Source organism: Melospiza melodia, chromosome 3 (assembly GCF_035770615.1).
Source record: "Melospiza melodia melodia isolate bMelMel2 chromosome 3, bMelMel2.pri, whole genome shotgun sequence".
Lineage (NCBI taxonomy): Eukaryota > Metazoa > Chordata > Aves > Passeriformes > Passerellidae > Melospiza > Melospiza melodia.
In genome coordinates, this window is record NC_086196.1 from 62399336 (window position 1) to 62417063 (window position 17728).

Sequence of the window (17728 nt, forward strand, 5' to 3'; positions counted from 1 at the left end):
TTTGTTATGCATTGCTTTACAAGTGAATTAATCCCAATTATAACCTAGTAAAGTTTGGAGACATCAAATGGGTTATCTTCCTCAAAAAAAAGTGGGAAAGTTTGCTGTTCTCTACAGCTGGCAAACTCAGAAATAACATTTGAAACCAGAAATATATTCCAGTTCATGTAATCTGTAAGGATATAAATGTAAGGAAATAGTCTGGTCTGCTTTGCTATTCATATGTACATACACAGGCATACACACACTTTTATTTTCATTTCATACAACCATTTGGTTCTTAGCAGACAACAAATGAAACCCACATAATCACTATTTTCAGAAATTTTCATTTTGTCATCTTGCTTAATATTCTCCAGGATGATAGGATGATGTTTTGGGGATTTGGGTTGGATTTTTAGCAGGCTTGTGTAATTTAAGAGTAGAATCATATCTTCTTCTTTCAAGCCAATGACATACATTTTTAGGAAAAAAGCAAGTTCCACTATTATAAAACACCTCAAAAAATGAACTTACAGGAGTTTCATATGCATATGCAGATGTCTTTAATTATTCCCATAGACCTCACTTTAAACTCTTTAGCCCCCCTAATATATCAGACTTGTCTTTTCTGAAGGCTCCTGTTGATCTCTGCTGCTTTCCTTACTATCTGCACTACCTGGCCTTTGCCCCTAAAACATGGTTGGTGCAGCTGCACATCAGACCATCCCATATTTACTTGAGAGACATCATATAAACATCTCAGTGTAGAAGTTCTCTCTTCGTCTCTCTTCTGAGATAAGAGGGCTAGGCCATCAAAGCTATCTCAGCTCCTCAGTGATGAGTGAAAATATTTATTGCACCAAGTGGGTGGGCATCTATGAATCATTTCAGGAAGCACGGATGTGCAGTTGTGCTCAGAAGTGATGCAAAAAAGAATCCCTACTATGGTGTTATGGCAGTACAACAGAAGAATAATCCAACCCAGAGGTGCTGAGTGAGGTACACACAGGAAAACAGAGCCAAGGTAGAGATTGTTCAGATGGTGTGTGGAGGACCCTGGGGCCTTAATTGCACCTTAGCAATTAGGGCATGGATTCAGAATGTAGCCCAAACTACAGAGCTGTCTTCAGCAGCTCTCAGAGGGGTACAGAGGAAGCCACAGGATAATTCCAAAGGCTTGCTTTGTTGATAGCGGCAGTAGGGCAGTGACTGCTAGCACCTGAAGGATGATCACCACCCATAAGTAGCTCCAACCCTTTCTGAGGTCTGGCCACTTGCTGACTCAATGTGAGGCCTCTGCCTCATCTCTGAGTCCCTGAATCCTCTTCCTCCCAAGTACTGTCAGCACAAAAGGTAGTTACCCAGCACCTGTTTAATTTTGCTAAGTATTTGCAAATCAGCTGGTGTGGATTGAGCCTCATTCATTAATGCTAAATGAATTAATATTATGATTAACCATAATAAATGCAGCTGCTAGAGTGTGGAATTTATTACCTTGGTTCTTTGGCAACTATCCATTATTTTAAAATGGCATCTGTTGGCTTACTTCTTTTAATTTTATATGAGAATGTGAAAGAGTATCCTTTTTTAAGTATGTGATATATTTTGAAAATTCATGGCTGCATATGTTACTAATATTTAAAATGAACTCAATGTCTAAATTAAAAACAACCCAGATGTCATGTTCCGAGCAAAGTAGCAACATAATAAAAAAATCCAAGTGCACGACAGTGGAACAAGGAAAAGAAAATTACTAACTCGCTACAAGAACTTCTTTAAGAGTTTTCAGTGCAACATAAATGCAACATGTCATTAATGGCTAATATGAACTGCCATCTGGACAGTTGGATTATGTAGATTCTGGCACTGGAGGTGTCATTCATCTCAGAAAGTGTGAGAAAAACAGAGAGTTTGAAAAATGTTCCGAACAAAGTTTGACTGGATCTCTCTTGAATCTATTAATGCTGTTGGTGAGAAAGAGTCTGAGCAAAAACCTACAGAAAGTTGGGTCCTAAATCTAAAAATGCTAGCTCTTCGGTCTGCAGATTTTAGATCAGTGTTTAGAGTACTCTAGTAATATAGACTTGTACAAATGTAACAACAGGAAAAGAGGTGAAATGCTTTTTACAAAATCTTTTTCATGCATTCCAAAAAGGTATGTATTTCTTGATTCCTGCTTTATACCTAAAATTCTGAAGTCCAAGACTGAAGTTTGTGGTAAAGAAAAAGCAAATGTCTAAATTTTAAAGACAATTAAAAAATAATTACTTCTTAGGTTTCAAAGCAGACCACAGAATAACAAATAAATGAAAAGCAGGGGCTTTTTTTTTTCCCAAGGATGTTTTTTTACTGTACATTTTGTAGCAAAAGAAAAAAAAAAGAGAAAGAAAATAAAGGAAAAAATATTCTGATCACAGGGATGTTGTTATCTAAAACTCCAAGTAGGAAACATGACGAATACAAGATCAAGTACACAGCCATGTCACAATATATCTCTGAACTTTTTAAAAAAAATATACATAGAGTTTTTTCATGTATTATTTTCTCTGTGCCTTGCATACTTTCTCCACCTCTTTTACAAAATCATAGTAACAATATGCAATTTCAGAATGGTTCCCAACAGCTGATCAAACAAATAAATAAATAAATGACAGGACAGTTGCAGTAGCCAGCAGATTGCTTGAAATCACAGTAAAATTGGTAAAGAAAATAAATTCTGCTGGATGGGCCATGTGTATTTCTACAACCACAGCAATGCTCACCAAAAACCAGTTTGAGACTCTGTTTACAAACCCTGAAGAGCTCCTGTTACAAGTGTCTTCCTGAGGATGAGAGACAGGGAAGTAGGAGTGCACCAGACTGAGGAAGGGCTTTATGTAATGCAGGGGAGACACGGCTCACCCGCTCCTCAGTGATACTCAAATTTTACTCAGCTTCTGTGGCTAATTTGGAACATAACCAATCACCTGAAATACACAAAAACTTAATTTTCCTGATGTTACTGATACAGTAAAGACATGTCATGGTGACCGCACAGACAAGGAGCTTTTGTCACAGCAGGGTGCAAGTCTCTCCTTTTAGTGGAGTGAGAGCATGACCCCTACCAGAAGCCACTGCTATCCATAACATGGAGAGCTCCCAGGAGCTACTTTTGTTTTCCTTTTCTTTATCCTTTATTAGGATATCCTGATAACTATTTTCCCTATCTTTTATAGCAACATCCCTACAGATATCAATATCTGCTGCAATCTGCCTTGAGCATTGACAAGAAGAGATTATGAAGGAGACGGAAAAAAGAGGATGATTTTTTTTAATTTATCCCTAGATTTAATTTTTCCTAGGACAAAAAGGGATGGCATTAGAAGTGAGTTATACAGTACATCAGATATTTGACCTTTGTACATATCCTCCTTTATGGGGAGGATCTGGGGAATTTGATGAGGCTGAAAACAAAACCAAAATATGCATGGAAACACCTTGTCTTGTGGGAAAAAAGCAACTCAAAAGCAGTAACAAATCAAAACAGAAGAGAAATAATTAAATACCAAACAAAAGTCCATTCAACAACAAATATTGTTTGCCCAGATGTCACAGTTTCACAGTTAAGACCATGAGATTATGCAAAACAATTTACTCTGATCTTCCCCTGTGGGTGCCCTGCCTGCACTTTTGAGAAAATTCCTTGGAATGACAACCAGATATATCCTAGCACCAGTCATATCCACAGAAGTGTATTTCTGTGGTTAAGGAAAAAAAAAAAAAAAAGAGGTGCCATTATAAAAACCACCAAAAACAAAACCAAAGAAAGAAAGTAAAAAGAAACCCTGTAAAATTAAATTTCTGCTGTTAAACCCCTTTTCATCCTCCTTGTTTAATCTTGGGTGAAGGTTCACCAGGAGTCTGAGTAACTTTTGGAAAGCAATGCTAAATACAAGTAGCAAATTCCTTGAAACATTCACGCATGGTTTAGTAGGGGCCAGACAGGAATGGTACCATATGTGCCTATTCACATTTCATGATCCTCCTTTTCCTTTACTATTCCTGTAACTTGCTTGCCTATCTTTTTGGCCAGTAGAACAGAAAATGTTTCCTCCCCTCTCTTTCCAATTGCACGGCCCTGAAGCAAACCACACTTATAACACATGAGGGGAGAAGAGAAGGGGGGAGACACTGATATTTACACCGTGCTTTCCATCACCCACTCTGAGCTCCCGAAAGTCCCTTTGGCCCCTGTTAGGTCATTGTCATCATACTGCAACAGCATGCCGTTGACCGAGAGGCTCCTCTTTGTCCAAATGTTTGTTATCTTTTTTGGGTAGGTGCAACACTGGGATGTGGCAAAGTCCCCCATGTCAAAAGAATGGCTACGTTTAGTTTTGCCCTCCAGAGGCAACATGAGGAAGCTGCGGAATTTGGACTCTGACTGGCCCAGCAGTGGCTCTTTGTCCGAGTGGCGGGCCACCGTGGAAGTTCTGGAGTCTGTCACTTCCTCCTTTTTCTGACACTTCAGTTCCAGGGAGGCAAAAGCTCCCATTAGCCGGTCAATATTGTGTTTTGACCGGGAAGGAGGCCTCCATTTACTGGACAATGTGCCCTGTTCACTTTGGAGGCTGTAGTTGTCACAGTCACGGCTATTTGCGGAGCTGGAGGAAGAGGAGATGCTGCTCCGCGCAGACTGGCAGTTAAACTCCATAAGTTCATTTCTCACCACCACTTTGGGATTGACTTGGGGCAAGACACCGTTCTGAACTGGTTGTGCTCCATTTGTCTGTGAGTAGACGTTGCTGACATTAGACATCTTGCCCTGGGAATTGTTGCAGACCTTATAGCGGACCATGAGAATTACAATGAACACCAACAGGGTGGCCACAATGATGCCTCCAATGATCAGAATCATGGTCCCACCCAGGAACTGGCTGTGCATCGACTGGCACTGAGGGTAGTCTTCTTTGGTGAAGAACTGGGCACATCCCACAATATTGGTGGCAGTAAGGGTTGTGGCCGTGTCATCCCACATTGCCAGGACGCAGAGGTCATAGCCTGTTCCAGAAACAAGGTTGGTTACAACAAAGGCCTTGTTTGTAGCTGGTATCATCCTTGAAAAGAAAAAAATTAAAAAAAAGAAAGAAAAAGAAAAAAGAATTGGTTAGTCTTGGAACAAAGGTAAAAGAAAGAACGTAGATTAGAACAACGTGATATTAACTGTTCCGAGTACTGGCAGAGAGGAGCCATAAATTCAGAGCCATAAAATTCAAACAATCATTCCAGCTCCCCAGCTCCTGAGGATTCAACATCTCAACATTCAGTAACACGCAAGCTTTGAGGGCCAGCTCTCAGCTGTGCAATAAAAGGAATAAGAAAAAGCAGACTGAACTAAACTGGGGATTCTTTTCCTCCTCACTTGCATCTGTCATAATCTGAAATATATTCAAACTTGAACAAATAACTCAGAATAAAATCATACAAAGAGCAGCTCTTTATGAGTATGCAAATGACCCTTGTGCTTGCTGAGACTCAGCGTGGCAGTTGTCACATCCCTTCACAGGTGCCTGAACATTTACTGTCTCACATCGGCAGGTTACTTACCTTGTGAAGGCAAAGGTCTACATTCAGTTTTCTCATTGACTGAGAATGAAAGGCAGGCAACCATTTCTCTCTTTTTCTCCACTCTCCCACTTACTTTCCTCATCCTCCTACTCCCCACTGTGGGAAATATCTCCTAAAAATGCAGCTACCATCATCATCTTTGCCAGAGATTTATCACTGCAACCACCTTCCCCTGTGTGAGTGAGAAAGGAACGCTGGCATTGGCAGTATGGGCTGTGGAAGTGTGAGGAGAGGTAGGAAGATATAGGTATGGAAATAAGAAGGTTTCTTTAAAATAAAAAAAAATCTACTCATGTATAAATCCATTTCCAAAAACCAAATAGCTGGGCCAAAGCTGTGCTCCAAGTTGGAACATTTATGGAAGTTGTTCTTTGCTGCCACAACACTTAAGCAGTCATTTGAACTCATGCAATATTAGAGCATCACTAGCATTCAAAATTGGCAGATGGGAATGAACGTGGTCTACCCCCATTTCAAACCAGTGAAAATTGTAGCACATTAGTGGAACAGAGTGGAGAATCCCAGATTTAGTGCCTGGTGGGCAGTCAAGAATAACACCAGAGAGATACCCCATGCATCTTTTGCATTACTGCCACATTACAGGCTTGGGTGAGAGAAAAAAGCCGAAATTAAACCAGCCCATTATAACTTACACCTGCAGGTTTTTTGCATCAGCAACAAGGGAGCCCATACAGGCACTCAGAGCACACAGTGAGCTGGTGTGACTGTTTGGGAGGGTAAGGCCTGGGCACAGGACCAAGGCAGACTCACTGCAGGAGAGCCAGGCTTCCTTAGGCTCAAATCATGGCCAGAGCCAGCACAAACTGCTGCTTTCAGAGCCCCTTCTGTGCAGTGGGAGGGAACAGACCTGCACAGAGAAGCAGCAATGTCAAGGCACTGCAAAGATGATTTTCTGATCATCTTTGCATTTATGCATTCACGCCACTTACTCAACCCTTCAGTCTGGCCACAGGCGAGGATGTGGCTCCTTTTTAAAAAGCAAACAAGCACAGAAAAAAAAATTCTGTAAGGAAAAGAAATATCGATGAGAGACACTTGGAATATAAACATCATCTGGCAGGTTTACTCAATGTTGTATTTGAAATTCTAGGCAAATTTATCATCCTAATGTAGCTGTTTGACACAGATACAGATGAGCTATTCAGAATGAGCTGAGAGGTCATAAAGCAGCCCTCATGAAACACTCCAGATACTGTTGCTAAAATAGTTTCCAAAAGTTGAAATATTTGGTCTCAAGCTATTTCTCCCTGTGGCTCTGTGAATAGAACACCTCTGCTCATAGCAAACTGCACTTTTTTGAATTGTTCAAGTATATATGCACAAACCAAGGATGATATATGGAATAACAGAATGCTACTGATCATAAAACATTTGATTTTAAACCCTTGATTAGTTTCACCAAATGCTTCCTATTTCCTCCTGTAGTGCTATACTCCACTTTTCACCACCAATCCCAGACCAAAACTTAAAAAAATTCTGCAGTTGTGAAGTCATTAAGAAGCCATTTCACTGTAAAACCTCATTGCAAACAAGTTGCACTGTTAGCAGAAAGAGTAGTCAGCCCCACAAACTGGGTCTTGTACTTGGGTCATAACCCTTGGAAAAACAGGACTACAACACCACCTGTTAGAGTGGCTCCTTTGGCTTTGCACTGGTGGAACACAGAGACAAGAGATTTCCACTGTCTCCGAGCAAGCAGCAAACACCTGGGTCTACCCACTTTACAGCTTTGCACGTGTCTGGTGGGTGATCTTTGCATATAGGCTTTCTCACAACCCTTCAGTCTGGCCTCAGGTAAGGATGTGGCTCTTTTTGAAAAGCAAACAAACATATAAAAATAGAAATACAGTTGTTCAGCCTCACACACTTATGCCCAATTTCAGTGAACATTGATAGCCCAAATAATTTACAACTTGCTTTCTTCAAACACACAAGCTTCCAAGGAAGTGAAACTGCCTAGAATATTTCAAGGACTGGCAGGTGGTGAATAGTGGCAAGAAGTGTATAGCCATTCCATTTCTGAATGCACAGAATTGAGGCCATAACTAGTCCTAAAACTTGGACAGGTTAACTGTGTTGAAATGTGTTATAATAAAAACCTCGTCTTAGAAACGAGGATCATTTCTAAATTCAATGAATCCTGGAAGAAACAGAATCATTTCTAAATTCAATGAATTCTGGAAGTAACATCTGTGACAACAGTGGGACTAATAATGTGCTTTAAAAGATTACAGTTGTAGTCCCAACTAAGGAAAAAGCAATCAAGTCTCCATATACATCTAAATAAAGAATTTTGTCTGTTTCTGCAAATAAACCTTAAATACTCTTGTAAAATATTCAAATTATTCTGCTAAGGAACAGCTAAGCATAGCAATAAGCAACAATTTCAGTAGTACTAGGAGTTAAGTAATTCATTTCAGACTTAGTTTTCTATCTTACAGGGAAGGCAATCTTGTTCTCTTAAACGTGCCAGATTTTAAGAGTACTTTGGCATGGCTCCGTGCTTTGGGCTACCCTACCCAAACATGCTGCCAGTCAGATATGATGGATGACATCTCCTAACGCTCCCCACATCTCATATCGATGCAGTCACATTTTCATTTTGGAATGTGATGACTCTTTCTTTGATTGTCCCCAACACAGGTAGCTGCAAGATGCCACTTCAGGCTTTGCTTTGCTGCCTCAGAGGCGGTGTCTCTTCATGGCTGCTCCATACATGCAGTGCCATTAATCACGGACCACTGTGCCCTTAACTCTGGGACTCAACAGCACAGAGCTGCTGTAAACCTGAGAGGGGCCAACAAAACTGGGTCTAGGCAGAGATCTTGCAAGGCTTTGTTCAGCCCACTCATCACCTAAACACAGAAAGTTGGTTTCAGATAGCAAGGATCTGGTGCATTAGAGATCAAAAATAGCTTTTTAAAGCTGTTAGCTTTTGGAACTCAGAAGATCCTGGTGTTCACCTGGGAGCCCTCAGCAAACACACTTAACAGCTGTGGTATCTTGAAGCAACAAGCTTGATATTGTCCACCTGCTCTTCAGGGCATGGTGACCTTGCAGAGATGCCTCCCATCAAAACAGAGGAATAAAGATCTAAATTTGATACTATCTTTGCTTCAGAAAAAAAAAAAAAGAAGTGACAGTTGGCTAAGTGCTGGAGGAGATTAACTAATGAAAGACTTGCTTACAGATTATAGGTTGTGAAAGGTTTTAATCTATCCAGTTTAAGGAGTCCTGGAGCAGTGAGGACTGGGAAAGCAAACTAACACACAAATATGTCAAAGGGGAAAGTGTAATTTTAGTTCCAGCTAGGTCAAGACACAATTTGAAAGTCTTATGGAAATTTCACTGTCCAGACACATAAGACATAATAATTTCTGCCTTTCTCATTTGGTTTATTCTTTTTGGAGTAGGAGAAGCAGGCAAATCTCTACATTCCTGCCAGGATTTTGTTATCTGATTCTTAATCTAGCTTCTGAATCCTATCTGAAGGTCGAAATATCCCAAAGAAAAGTATTCATATATTAACAAGGTTCTAACCTCTCTGAAAATCTTGCCTCTATAAGGAATGAAATGAGGATAGGGGTCTTACAACTGACCTCTTAATTTACAGGAAAAAGCCCTCTTCTCTCACTTTTTGGCACAATAGCTTTAGTTGCTAGAAGAGGAGGAGACTTCTGGCCAGGATTGGGGCATGGCATAAGTGTATGAAATAGAACAACAGTAGACAGATGCTCCTTGGAGAGTTAATGTGGGATGAAGAGCTATGAAGCCGTGAAGGTTTGCAGGGCTTTTTCAAACAATCCATACCCTTCAATCCATGGAGACTTCTGTTTCATTTTGTGAAAGCACCAAAATGAGTCCATGAAACACTTTTTAAAAAAAGGGAAGAAGAGTGCTAGAACTCTTATTTGAAGTCAATCCTATTTTGTACCACCACTTAACTGTCCGTGTTATGTCCTTGTGGACACAACATACAGAAAGCAAGCAATTTTGTAATTATTCACTTTGGTATGTGGTGATATTAAGAAAATTAGAAAATAAATTAGTTAGAAATGAAGGGGAGAAAGGTTTGCTGCAGATTTCTGTCATAATCCCAGATGCAAGTGAGCACTGAAGCTTGCAGAGAGTGAACTGTGCTGAGAATTTAGGATAACTGAGTTTTATTCTTCCTTTATCAGCTTCACTGATATCAGGCTCCACTTTATCAGTAACTCTCAGTTCCTGAGAAATCATTTTGCTGTACTCTAAGGCTGCTCATTTATAAAATGGGGATAATGCCAGTAATCTCCTTTCAAAAGAGGCCTGTAGTGTATCGAAGGAAATTAGTAGATATTGTGATTACACTGTAATATACAAATGGTTCTTTTCTTCTGTGTAGCACTGGGGATTAGCAGAACTGAACTGCTGGTTAACACTGTGGTTATGCAAAACAGACAAATTAGACAAAACCCAGATTAGGTTAATTGGCTAGGCAATTCTCTTCCTTTTCTCCATCAAAAGAGGAATATGATACCATCTAGTTTTAGTCTAAAACTGCTTTAATCACAGAACTTGCAGGGACCTGTCAAGGCAATTCCTTTGGGAAGGTACTTGCAACTTCCAAGATTCAGTTCTATAGTAACTAGACTATGTTGCTTTTCTTTTCTTTTCTTTTCTTTTCTTTTCTTTTCTTTTCTTTTCTTTTCTTTTCTTTTCTTTTCTTTTCTTTTCTTTTCTTTTCTTTTCTTTTCTTTTCTTTTCTTTTCTTTTCTTTTCTTTTCTTTTCTTTTCTTTTCTTTTTCCTTTCCTTTCCTTTCCTTTCCTTTCCTTTCCTTTCCTTTCCTTTCCTTTCCTTTCCTTTCCTTTCCTTTCCTTTCCTTTCCTTTCCTTTCCTTTTCCTTTTCCTTTTCCTTTTTTCTCTTTTCCCAGGACTATATACTACCTATGCAAAATTTCTGTTTTGTCATCTGGGTCTATAGAGTACCTGTATACAATTTCTCCTTCTGAAATGAATGATAGGACTTCAAAATAGAGTTGTGCTAATTTATTGAATGCTGTATTAGGAAAAGGTGAAAAAAAAAGTTAGAAAAGCTTTATTCCTTGGGTGTGAATTTTGTAGCTGTTGTAGACTGTGTACCACTTATGGAGAAACTGCTAACCAATGGTGTCATTATTTGCTATAATTTGTGATGAGAAGAGGAAAAGAAAGAGAAAGAGGGGTGCAAGGGTGAAATAGCTGTTGTTTTGTAAAATTATACTCCAGTCTGTTAACACACTATCTTTTGTGTATAGTAAAGCCTTACTGTGAAAATATCAGTCTCACTGTGCACTGCTGAACTTTCTCTTAGATAAAGTTGCTTTCACTTAAGTGCAAAATATTACTCTCAGAACTAGAAATCAGTCCAAAAAAGATAAACACTGGAATCTGAAAAATTTTCATTTTTCAGGGAAAATTTAATGCCAAAAATCATGCTTTATTCGTTAATAAGTTTGTCCCCTATTTTAAGATATTTGTCTGGGTTTTTTTTCCTTCAGTCCAGTTTCAAATGTTTTTTCTGGAGGAAAATAAAAGAAAATATTGCAGGTAATTTGCTATTGAGTGTTGCAGAAGGGTCTGAGAGAGTCCTGCATTTCAGGTAGAGCGTCCCCCTGCAATCTCAGTTGGATAGAAGTAGGCTGGTAGAGAAAGGGGAGAGGGAAAATATCAGTGGGGGCATACTGGAGAAAGACTGACTGAAAATCATGTAAAATTGTGAAGATCTTTCAGCAAAGCCGAGACAATTTTAAAGATAGTGAAGTGAAAAGACCTCAGATGGTGGACAGAGATTAAGAAAGCAGGAGAAAAAGGCAGAAAAAGATCAGAGGAAGACTAGAAGGATCTAAACTGAAGTGAAAATGTCACACATGATGTATTGCCTGGGAGCAAGAGCAGGCAATTGACAAATTTGAGTTGCACACTTAGCATTCTTCTTGGCTGCCAACTTTTGTGATTTGCTTGAAAGTTTTATGGGATATACTGGTTTAATTTTCTTCTGTATTATTTTCCTGAAAAGCCCCAGTTTTTGTAGTGATGGAATGAAAATAGAGTCTAAAACGTTATTAAAAATTAAGTAAGCTAACAACAGAGATTAATTTCTGACCCTTTAGATGTCAAAGGAAATCCTTGAATATGTGTCTTCAGATCATCCTAAGGCCTCAGGAATTAAAAAAAAAAAATCTAGGTAAAAAGTACCAAGTATGTTTCTGTGTGAGATAGCTATTTTGGCATCTGATTCAAGATTTTTTAATTTAGAATCTGGGAAAGACAGAGACCTATTGTGACCTGCATCTTGGAAAAATGACAGGTTTATTTCGGGTGTCCTGGGATAAGAGATGTTTGTTAGTATTAGCAACAGGGTATAATTCCTCTGTCAGTCATGTCAACATAAGGAAATGTCAGACAATACCAGGAGGTAGCCAGACATTTTCAGTAAACACTAAATCAACCCAGCATGAATAATTTCTTGCATTTTTATTTTATTAGTTTGGGGGGTTTTATGATATGCAATCATAAATTTGCCTTCAGACGGAACATTTATTATTAAACACAAATCCCTTCTTGCTTTTCTGAAACTTATCTTCTCATCACTCATTCATCCAGCTGCCCTTCAGAGAATCTGCCTTGTCAAATAAAACACAAAGCACATATAATTTAATTAATATTTCCTAATTTGCTTAGGTTCTGTCCTGCTCCTTTGGAAAAGTGGGGATGGAGGTCGGGAAGAGAAGGCACAGACAAAAGCAATTGATATGCCTGTCAGAAGATGGTGAGCCAGAGAGATACTGATATTAAATATACGCCTTGTGCTATAAGGGAAAGTAAAAAAAAAAAATGCAAAACAACCCAATCTTAAAACAATTGTCTCTGAGAATATAAAAATTTTTGATAGGCTGCTGAATAATGTCCCATGGGGGCACTTTGGAGTAATTTATCAAGTGACAGAGGAAAGCGTAAGCCTCTAAGGGGACATTATTTCACAAGGCTGAGGAAGGGGAACCATAGTACAAGGTATTCTGCTCCCCTCCATTGCCATTGCTCTCTTCCCTTTATAATTCTCAACAAAATTCTTGCAAACCACAGTCAGGCTCAATGGGTGAGTCACTTGGATGAAGATCACCAGAAACATCTTCTGATCCTTTGAATCAATGAAGGTGCTCAGTTCAGGTGTTCAGGTGGAAGCTGCTACTCCGGGACAATCTCATTTTGGTTCATGTTGTATGACAACAGTAAATTAGACTTTCAGGGTCCCTGATCTGTGCTATAACTTCTTTCATGTGGATACCACAGAAGCAGAAATTGAGTGCCCTTAGCTTTCAATTTTATCTTTAGAGGAAAAGCAGATACACTCTAGGAAGCCTTGTCAGCACTAAAGATTAATCCAGTCACACCCAAGCTATTCAGCAGCACACAGAACACCTTTCACCTCATTATACTAACTGCCTCAGAAAAAAAATTCCTCACACTAATTCAAATCCAACTAAAACATATTTAAGCTCATTAGCAGAGTAATTGAAAGCCCACACAATATTTCTGTTAGTAAACGTGAAGCTGAAATATTTATGGAAACAATGCAGAGGCACACTAATGAATTCACTCTGTAGCCACACATAAATGTAGAATTAGGAAGCTCTCATAATTCACAGCAATGTTTCAAAGAGTCAGACAGAATATTTCAGATTACTCAACAGTATGTAAAGTTAGCAACTGGCAGTGGAAGCAATATATTACAACCACCATGTTTCTAAAGATGGGGAAAGGTAAAAGTTTTCCATGAAAGGGGTGTTCAAGTCATTAAGCAGAATTTGGGACCTGGGACACACTTTTCCCAGGTTTTTATAGACAAATGGCTCATACACTAGGCTGAAGGGTCATGGTTATTCTCTCTGACTGAAGTAATTCTGAATTCTTTTTTGCAGTGTTGGACAGTTACCTCAGAAAAGGTCATCCTTCCACGCCAGCAGAGGTTACCTGAGGGGAGCAACATCAGAAGTAATGAGCACGTTTAGAAACTCAAATGAAATTAATTTGGAAAAGGGAATCTGCTATTTTCCTGGCAGAACAGCTGTCAGATTCAGCCATAAGCTGTCCTTTCTTAAGAGTTGCAAGTGGAATTTTCCACTTATTTCCAGGCAGTGAGATCTGTGTAAATTATAATGAAGGGATCCTATAGTGCTTAACCCACCCCCTTTTTCTGTGAGAGCTCATGTGAGCTGACAGGAACAGGATCCTCAGTGGCTTACTAGCAATTTTGTCCCTGCTAGCAGCTCATAGCATTTATGCCAGGTTGAAATTCACATGTCCTGTAAAAACTTGGTGTCCTTCCGCACAGGATAATTTTATGTCCGGAAGGTCATGCCAGAATGACAAAAACCCCAGGAAGTGCCTGAAGTTATGTTTGCCCATTTTTTGTAATTGGCTGGTCAAAGCAAACTTCAACATGCTGCTTCTAGTTCTTCTGTCAAAAAAATCTTTGTGCACTGGTAAGGGAAGTGTGGAGTCAGCCAACAGCTGACAAGACTATTCTAATATTCCTACCGAAAGAAAATGAAATGAAATAATGAAATGAAATAAAATGAAATGAAATGGGCATCACCACCCATAGAAGCTGTGTATACACTGATTTACCAGTTTGTACAGAAGAGTGTCTCAGCATTAGTTTAAGGCACAATTTATGCATTATTTAAAAAGTTTAAACACATATCATTCAAGTGTTTCCCTGCCTCAGTGATTGAACTTGTGGATATTCTCAGGAGATAAGGAATGGTTATCTACGAGAATCTCAAGTATCTCTCTTATCATAATGATTGAAAAAAAATAATTTAATTCCCAGGGGAGAGAACGGGAGAACTGCCTTCACCAATTCTAGAAAATTGAACTAAAGGAATATTTACCAACTCACCAAAGACACTGACATAGTTCACCTATGTTTAGAGAATCTCTCTGCCAAACCCTTTACCTAATTAGCAAACATTGGAAATACTTTTTACTGTGTAAAAGGGATTTGTTTGCTTCTTGTAAACTAAGTAAACTTTTTAAAAAAACATATAAGCAAAGTAATCATCAAGCTTCTAGATTCTGAGCTGGAAGAGAGAGGAAATATTTTGGAACAAAAATTTCCATGAAGCATACACAAGGTAAGAAAAAACAGAATTATTCAAGGTGACTTTTGCAGTAACATTCCGAATTTTTTTCCATATGTAGAATAAGAACAAGGGGTGCAAAAATCACTAATGGCCAGAAAATATCATCTCCTTAGTGAGAAAATAAGCAGAAATTAAAAAAAAAGAAAAAAGTAACATAGATATGTAATGAAGGCATTTCCTAAAGCAGAGGTGTGACATTTTGTCATTTTCTGGGTATTGCACATAAAGCAAAGGAAAAGGCAGGCTAGAAAGACTGGATAGCCTAGAAAGACATGGAGATGTTGAATTTTGGAATGCTCTACTAAAGGATAGAACACAGTTACATCCTTTCAGTTTGTGCGACCAAAATCAAACAAAATCAAACATTGCTCATCAGCCAGAGACACCCTGTTTCTTTCAAAGTTGAGCCTGGACTGAAATTGTACTGCATGAAGAGTGACAAATTCCTTACTGAAAAGGCAAGTAAAACCCACCCAGCAAGAAAATAAGTTTTAGTTTATAATGACCTCAGGAGAAATAAAATGAGAAGTCAGTTATAGCTTCAAATAGTATCATAATTTAATTGTCAAGAAATATGTTTTATTGTTTAGCAATATGTTTCTCTGATAAAGGATCTTAGATAAGTGCCACAGATTTCTGGTACATGAATAAAATTTAACAAAAACTAGTGTACTATTTATTTACATTTTACCAACTCTCCACAATTAGGAGTCTAAAAGCAGACTGCCAGTAGCCTAGTAAATATCAGCAGTCCAGAATCCAGGCTATGCATCCCATTAGTGAACTCATTGGAAACAGGAAAGCTTGAGCAGTGTTATTTGGATTTTTCTCTCTTCCAAGTATCAGCTATATACTTTGCAAATATATATTTGGCTATCCTAAAATTAGTTCTCACTCACAGAAAATATGCAAAAGATTTTTAAGTACCAGAAAAGGAAAGAAATCCTACTCTTTAACAACGTTGCATATTAAATGAGTTCATAAATATAGGACTGCTCAAATTTTGCATCTCCCTTTTATTTAAGAGAAACCCAATTGTTCTCTTTAAGTCTGACAGTTTAACATTAAGAAGAGAGCAGAATTTCTTCTTAGGTTTCAACTTCACCAACTGATTAAAATTTTACCTGGCTCCTGAGATTTACCCACTTATGGCTTAAATTTCTGAATATGGTTTACATATGTACAAATACAACAAACGCTAGGTATGGTATCAAGGCTGTTGATACAGCCACATCCAGATTTGCTAGGTTCATTTTTCCTTTACCATGATTAATTGCTAGTCATCATTCCTGGAGGTTTTTGCAGGCATGGATATTTCATTGTTTACCAGGAGAACAGAAGCTTTTATTTGTTATAGGCATCCATGTGAGGTCATTACAGATAATGAAAAGCAACTTAGGAATAATTTTACTGAAAAACTATAAATTCTGTGGAATAACATGTAAGAGTACTGTTGAAAGAGAAATGAAAGAAGATTTTTCTTTATCTTTGCTCAAAAAACTTTCAAAGAGTAATAAAGGAAGAGACTGACAGATTGCTCTGCTTTGGAGAGCTTCAAGGGTAAAGACTGAAAAACTCAAAATTTTCATTCTGCAAAATCTTCTCTGAGCTTTTCTGCTGTAACTCCAAATAGCTTAAATAAGTAGAACATGCAAAAATTACCCTGAGAGCTAAAAAGGAGAGTGGGATAAAATGCAAATCAAATGCACAATGGTACTAAATGCACAATTTTTTTGTGTGCTTGAAGAATACAGAATCATTAGTCACCTCTACTATCAGACGAGGGAATTCTGTCCCCATCCTGTCAAAATGAGCACTAGTAGAAATTTTCCAAATGTTCGTTGATATTTAGGAGCAAAAAGGTTGAGCTGAACATTGATTCATTACACCAAGCAGCATCAAAACCTCAGTGTGATCCCTTCAGAAAGACTAAAAAGTCAAAAGTCAGACTGATTGCTGCAAAAGAAGCATAGTAAATAATTTTAAAAAACACTACATAGAAATATAAAATTTCAGGCTTGTTTGGAGAGCACAGCCAGAACTGCATTCTAGGGTGTATTAGTTATAGGACTCTGTTTTCCCATACGTATGTTGGTCATGAGTACTACCAGTATAGTAATCAGCATTTGAATCAACTTTTCTGATACCCTAAAGAGGAAACTTGATCCTCTGTAACCACTGTATGGGCTGGGAGATTTCTTACATCAGCAGTGATTAAAGAAAACTATATTGCACTTGGGAAAGCATTTTCCCTTCTTTTGTCAATAAATGGCTACCTTAGAAGTACCAGAGTGCATCTCAGAGTGTATGAACATGAGAATAAGGAAATTTTACTCCCTTATGAAGTACTGCAAAGTTGTGCTTCATTAGCAGAACTGCTGATTTTGGCTTGTCTGCAGTGGGCTGGGTTAGAGGGAGTCCTAAACTTGCTTCTGTACCACTTGATACACAGCTCCTGGGCTCTGAGTTCACCTCCCTAAATGTTGTTTCAGTCCCCTTCCTAGGTGTCAACCAGTCAGTGCCAATCCTGTGACATGTGGAATTAGGACAGGCAGAACCATCAGTCTGTGGCAGGACTCCAGCAAGGCACAGTGTCTGTCTTTGACATGGAGAGAGAATAAGGGTCAGATGAGCATCTTGACTGATGAGATGGCCTTTCTTACTTGCTGGGGAAGTCAGACAACTTTGTAGAGGTTTCAATTTTTTTTAGAAGTTGAATTTCCTTCCTTATTTCTCTCTCTCACCAAAATGACGGAGAGAAGGATGGTCACCTGCAGAAGAAATGAAGCTGCAAACCTGCTGAACAGTAGCTATGACTTACAAGATGGGAGGAAGTAGCCTGCACCCAACTGCCTGTCAATGGAACCCCCACATTTCCCTCATATACGTGGCAAAAGAAACAAGGTGGGAATGATCTAGTAAGAGCTGTCTTTGGTCCTGAAAATCTGCTTGG

At 38.7% G+C, this 17728-nt stretch overlaps 1 protein-coding gene across 1 annotated transcript in view; it reads right to left on the reverse strand.

The window, feature by feature from the left end:
* Positions 1-219: 219 nt before the first annotated feature.
* LRFN2 (leucine rich repeat and fibronectin type III domain containing 2) overlaps positions 220-17728 on the reverse strand; it is a 155455-nt gene continuing 137946 nt past the window's right edge. Inside the window, exon 4 of the mRNA XM_063152027.1 lies at positions 220-5078. Within this exon, the coding sequence (XP_063008097.1) occupies positions 4160-5078 (919 nt within the window). The 3' untranslated portion in view covers positions 220-4159. The remainder of the gene's footprint in view (positions 5079-17728) is intronic.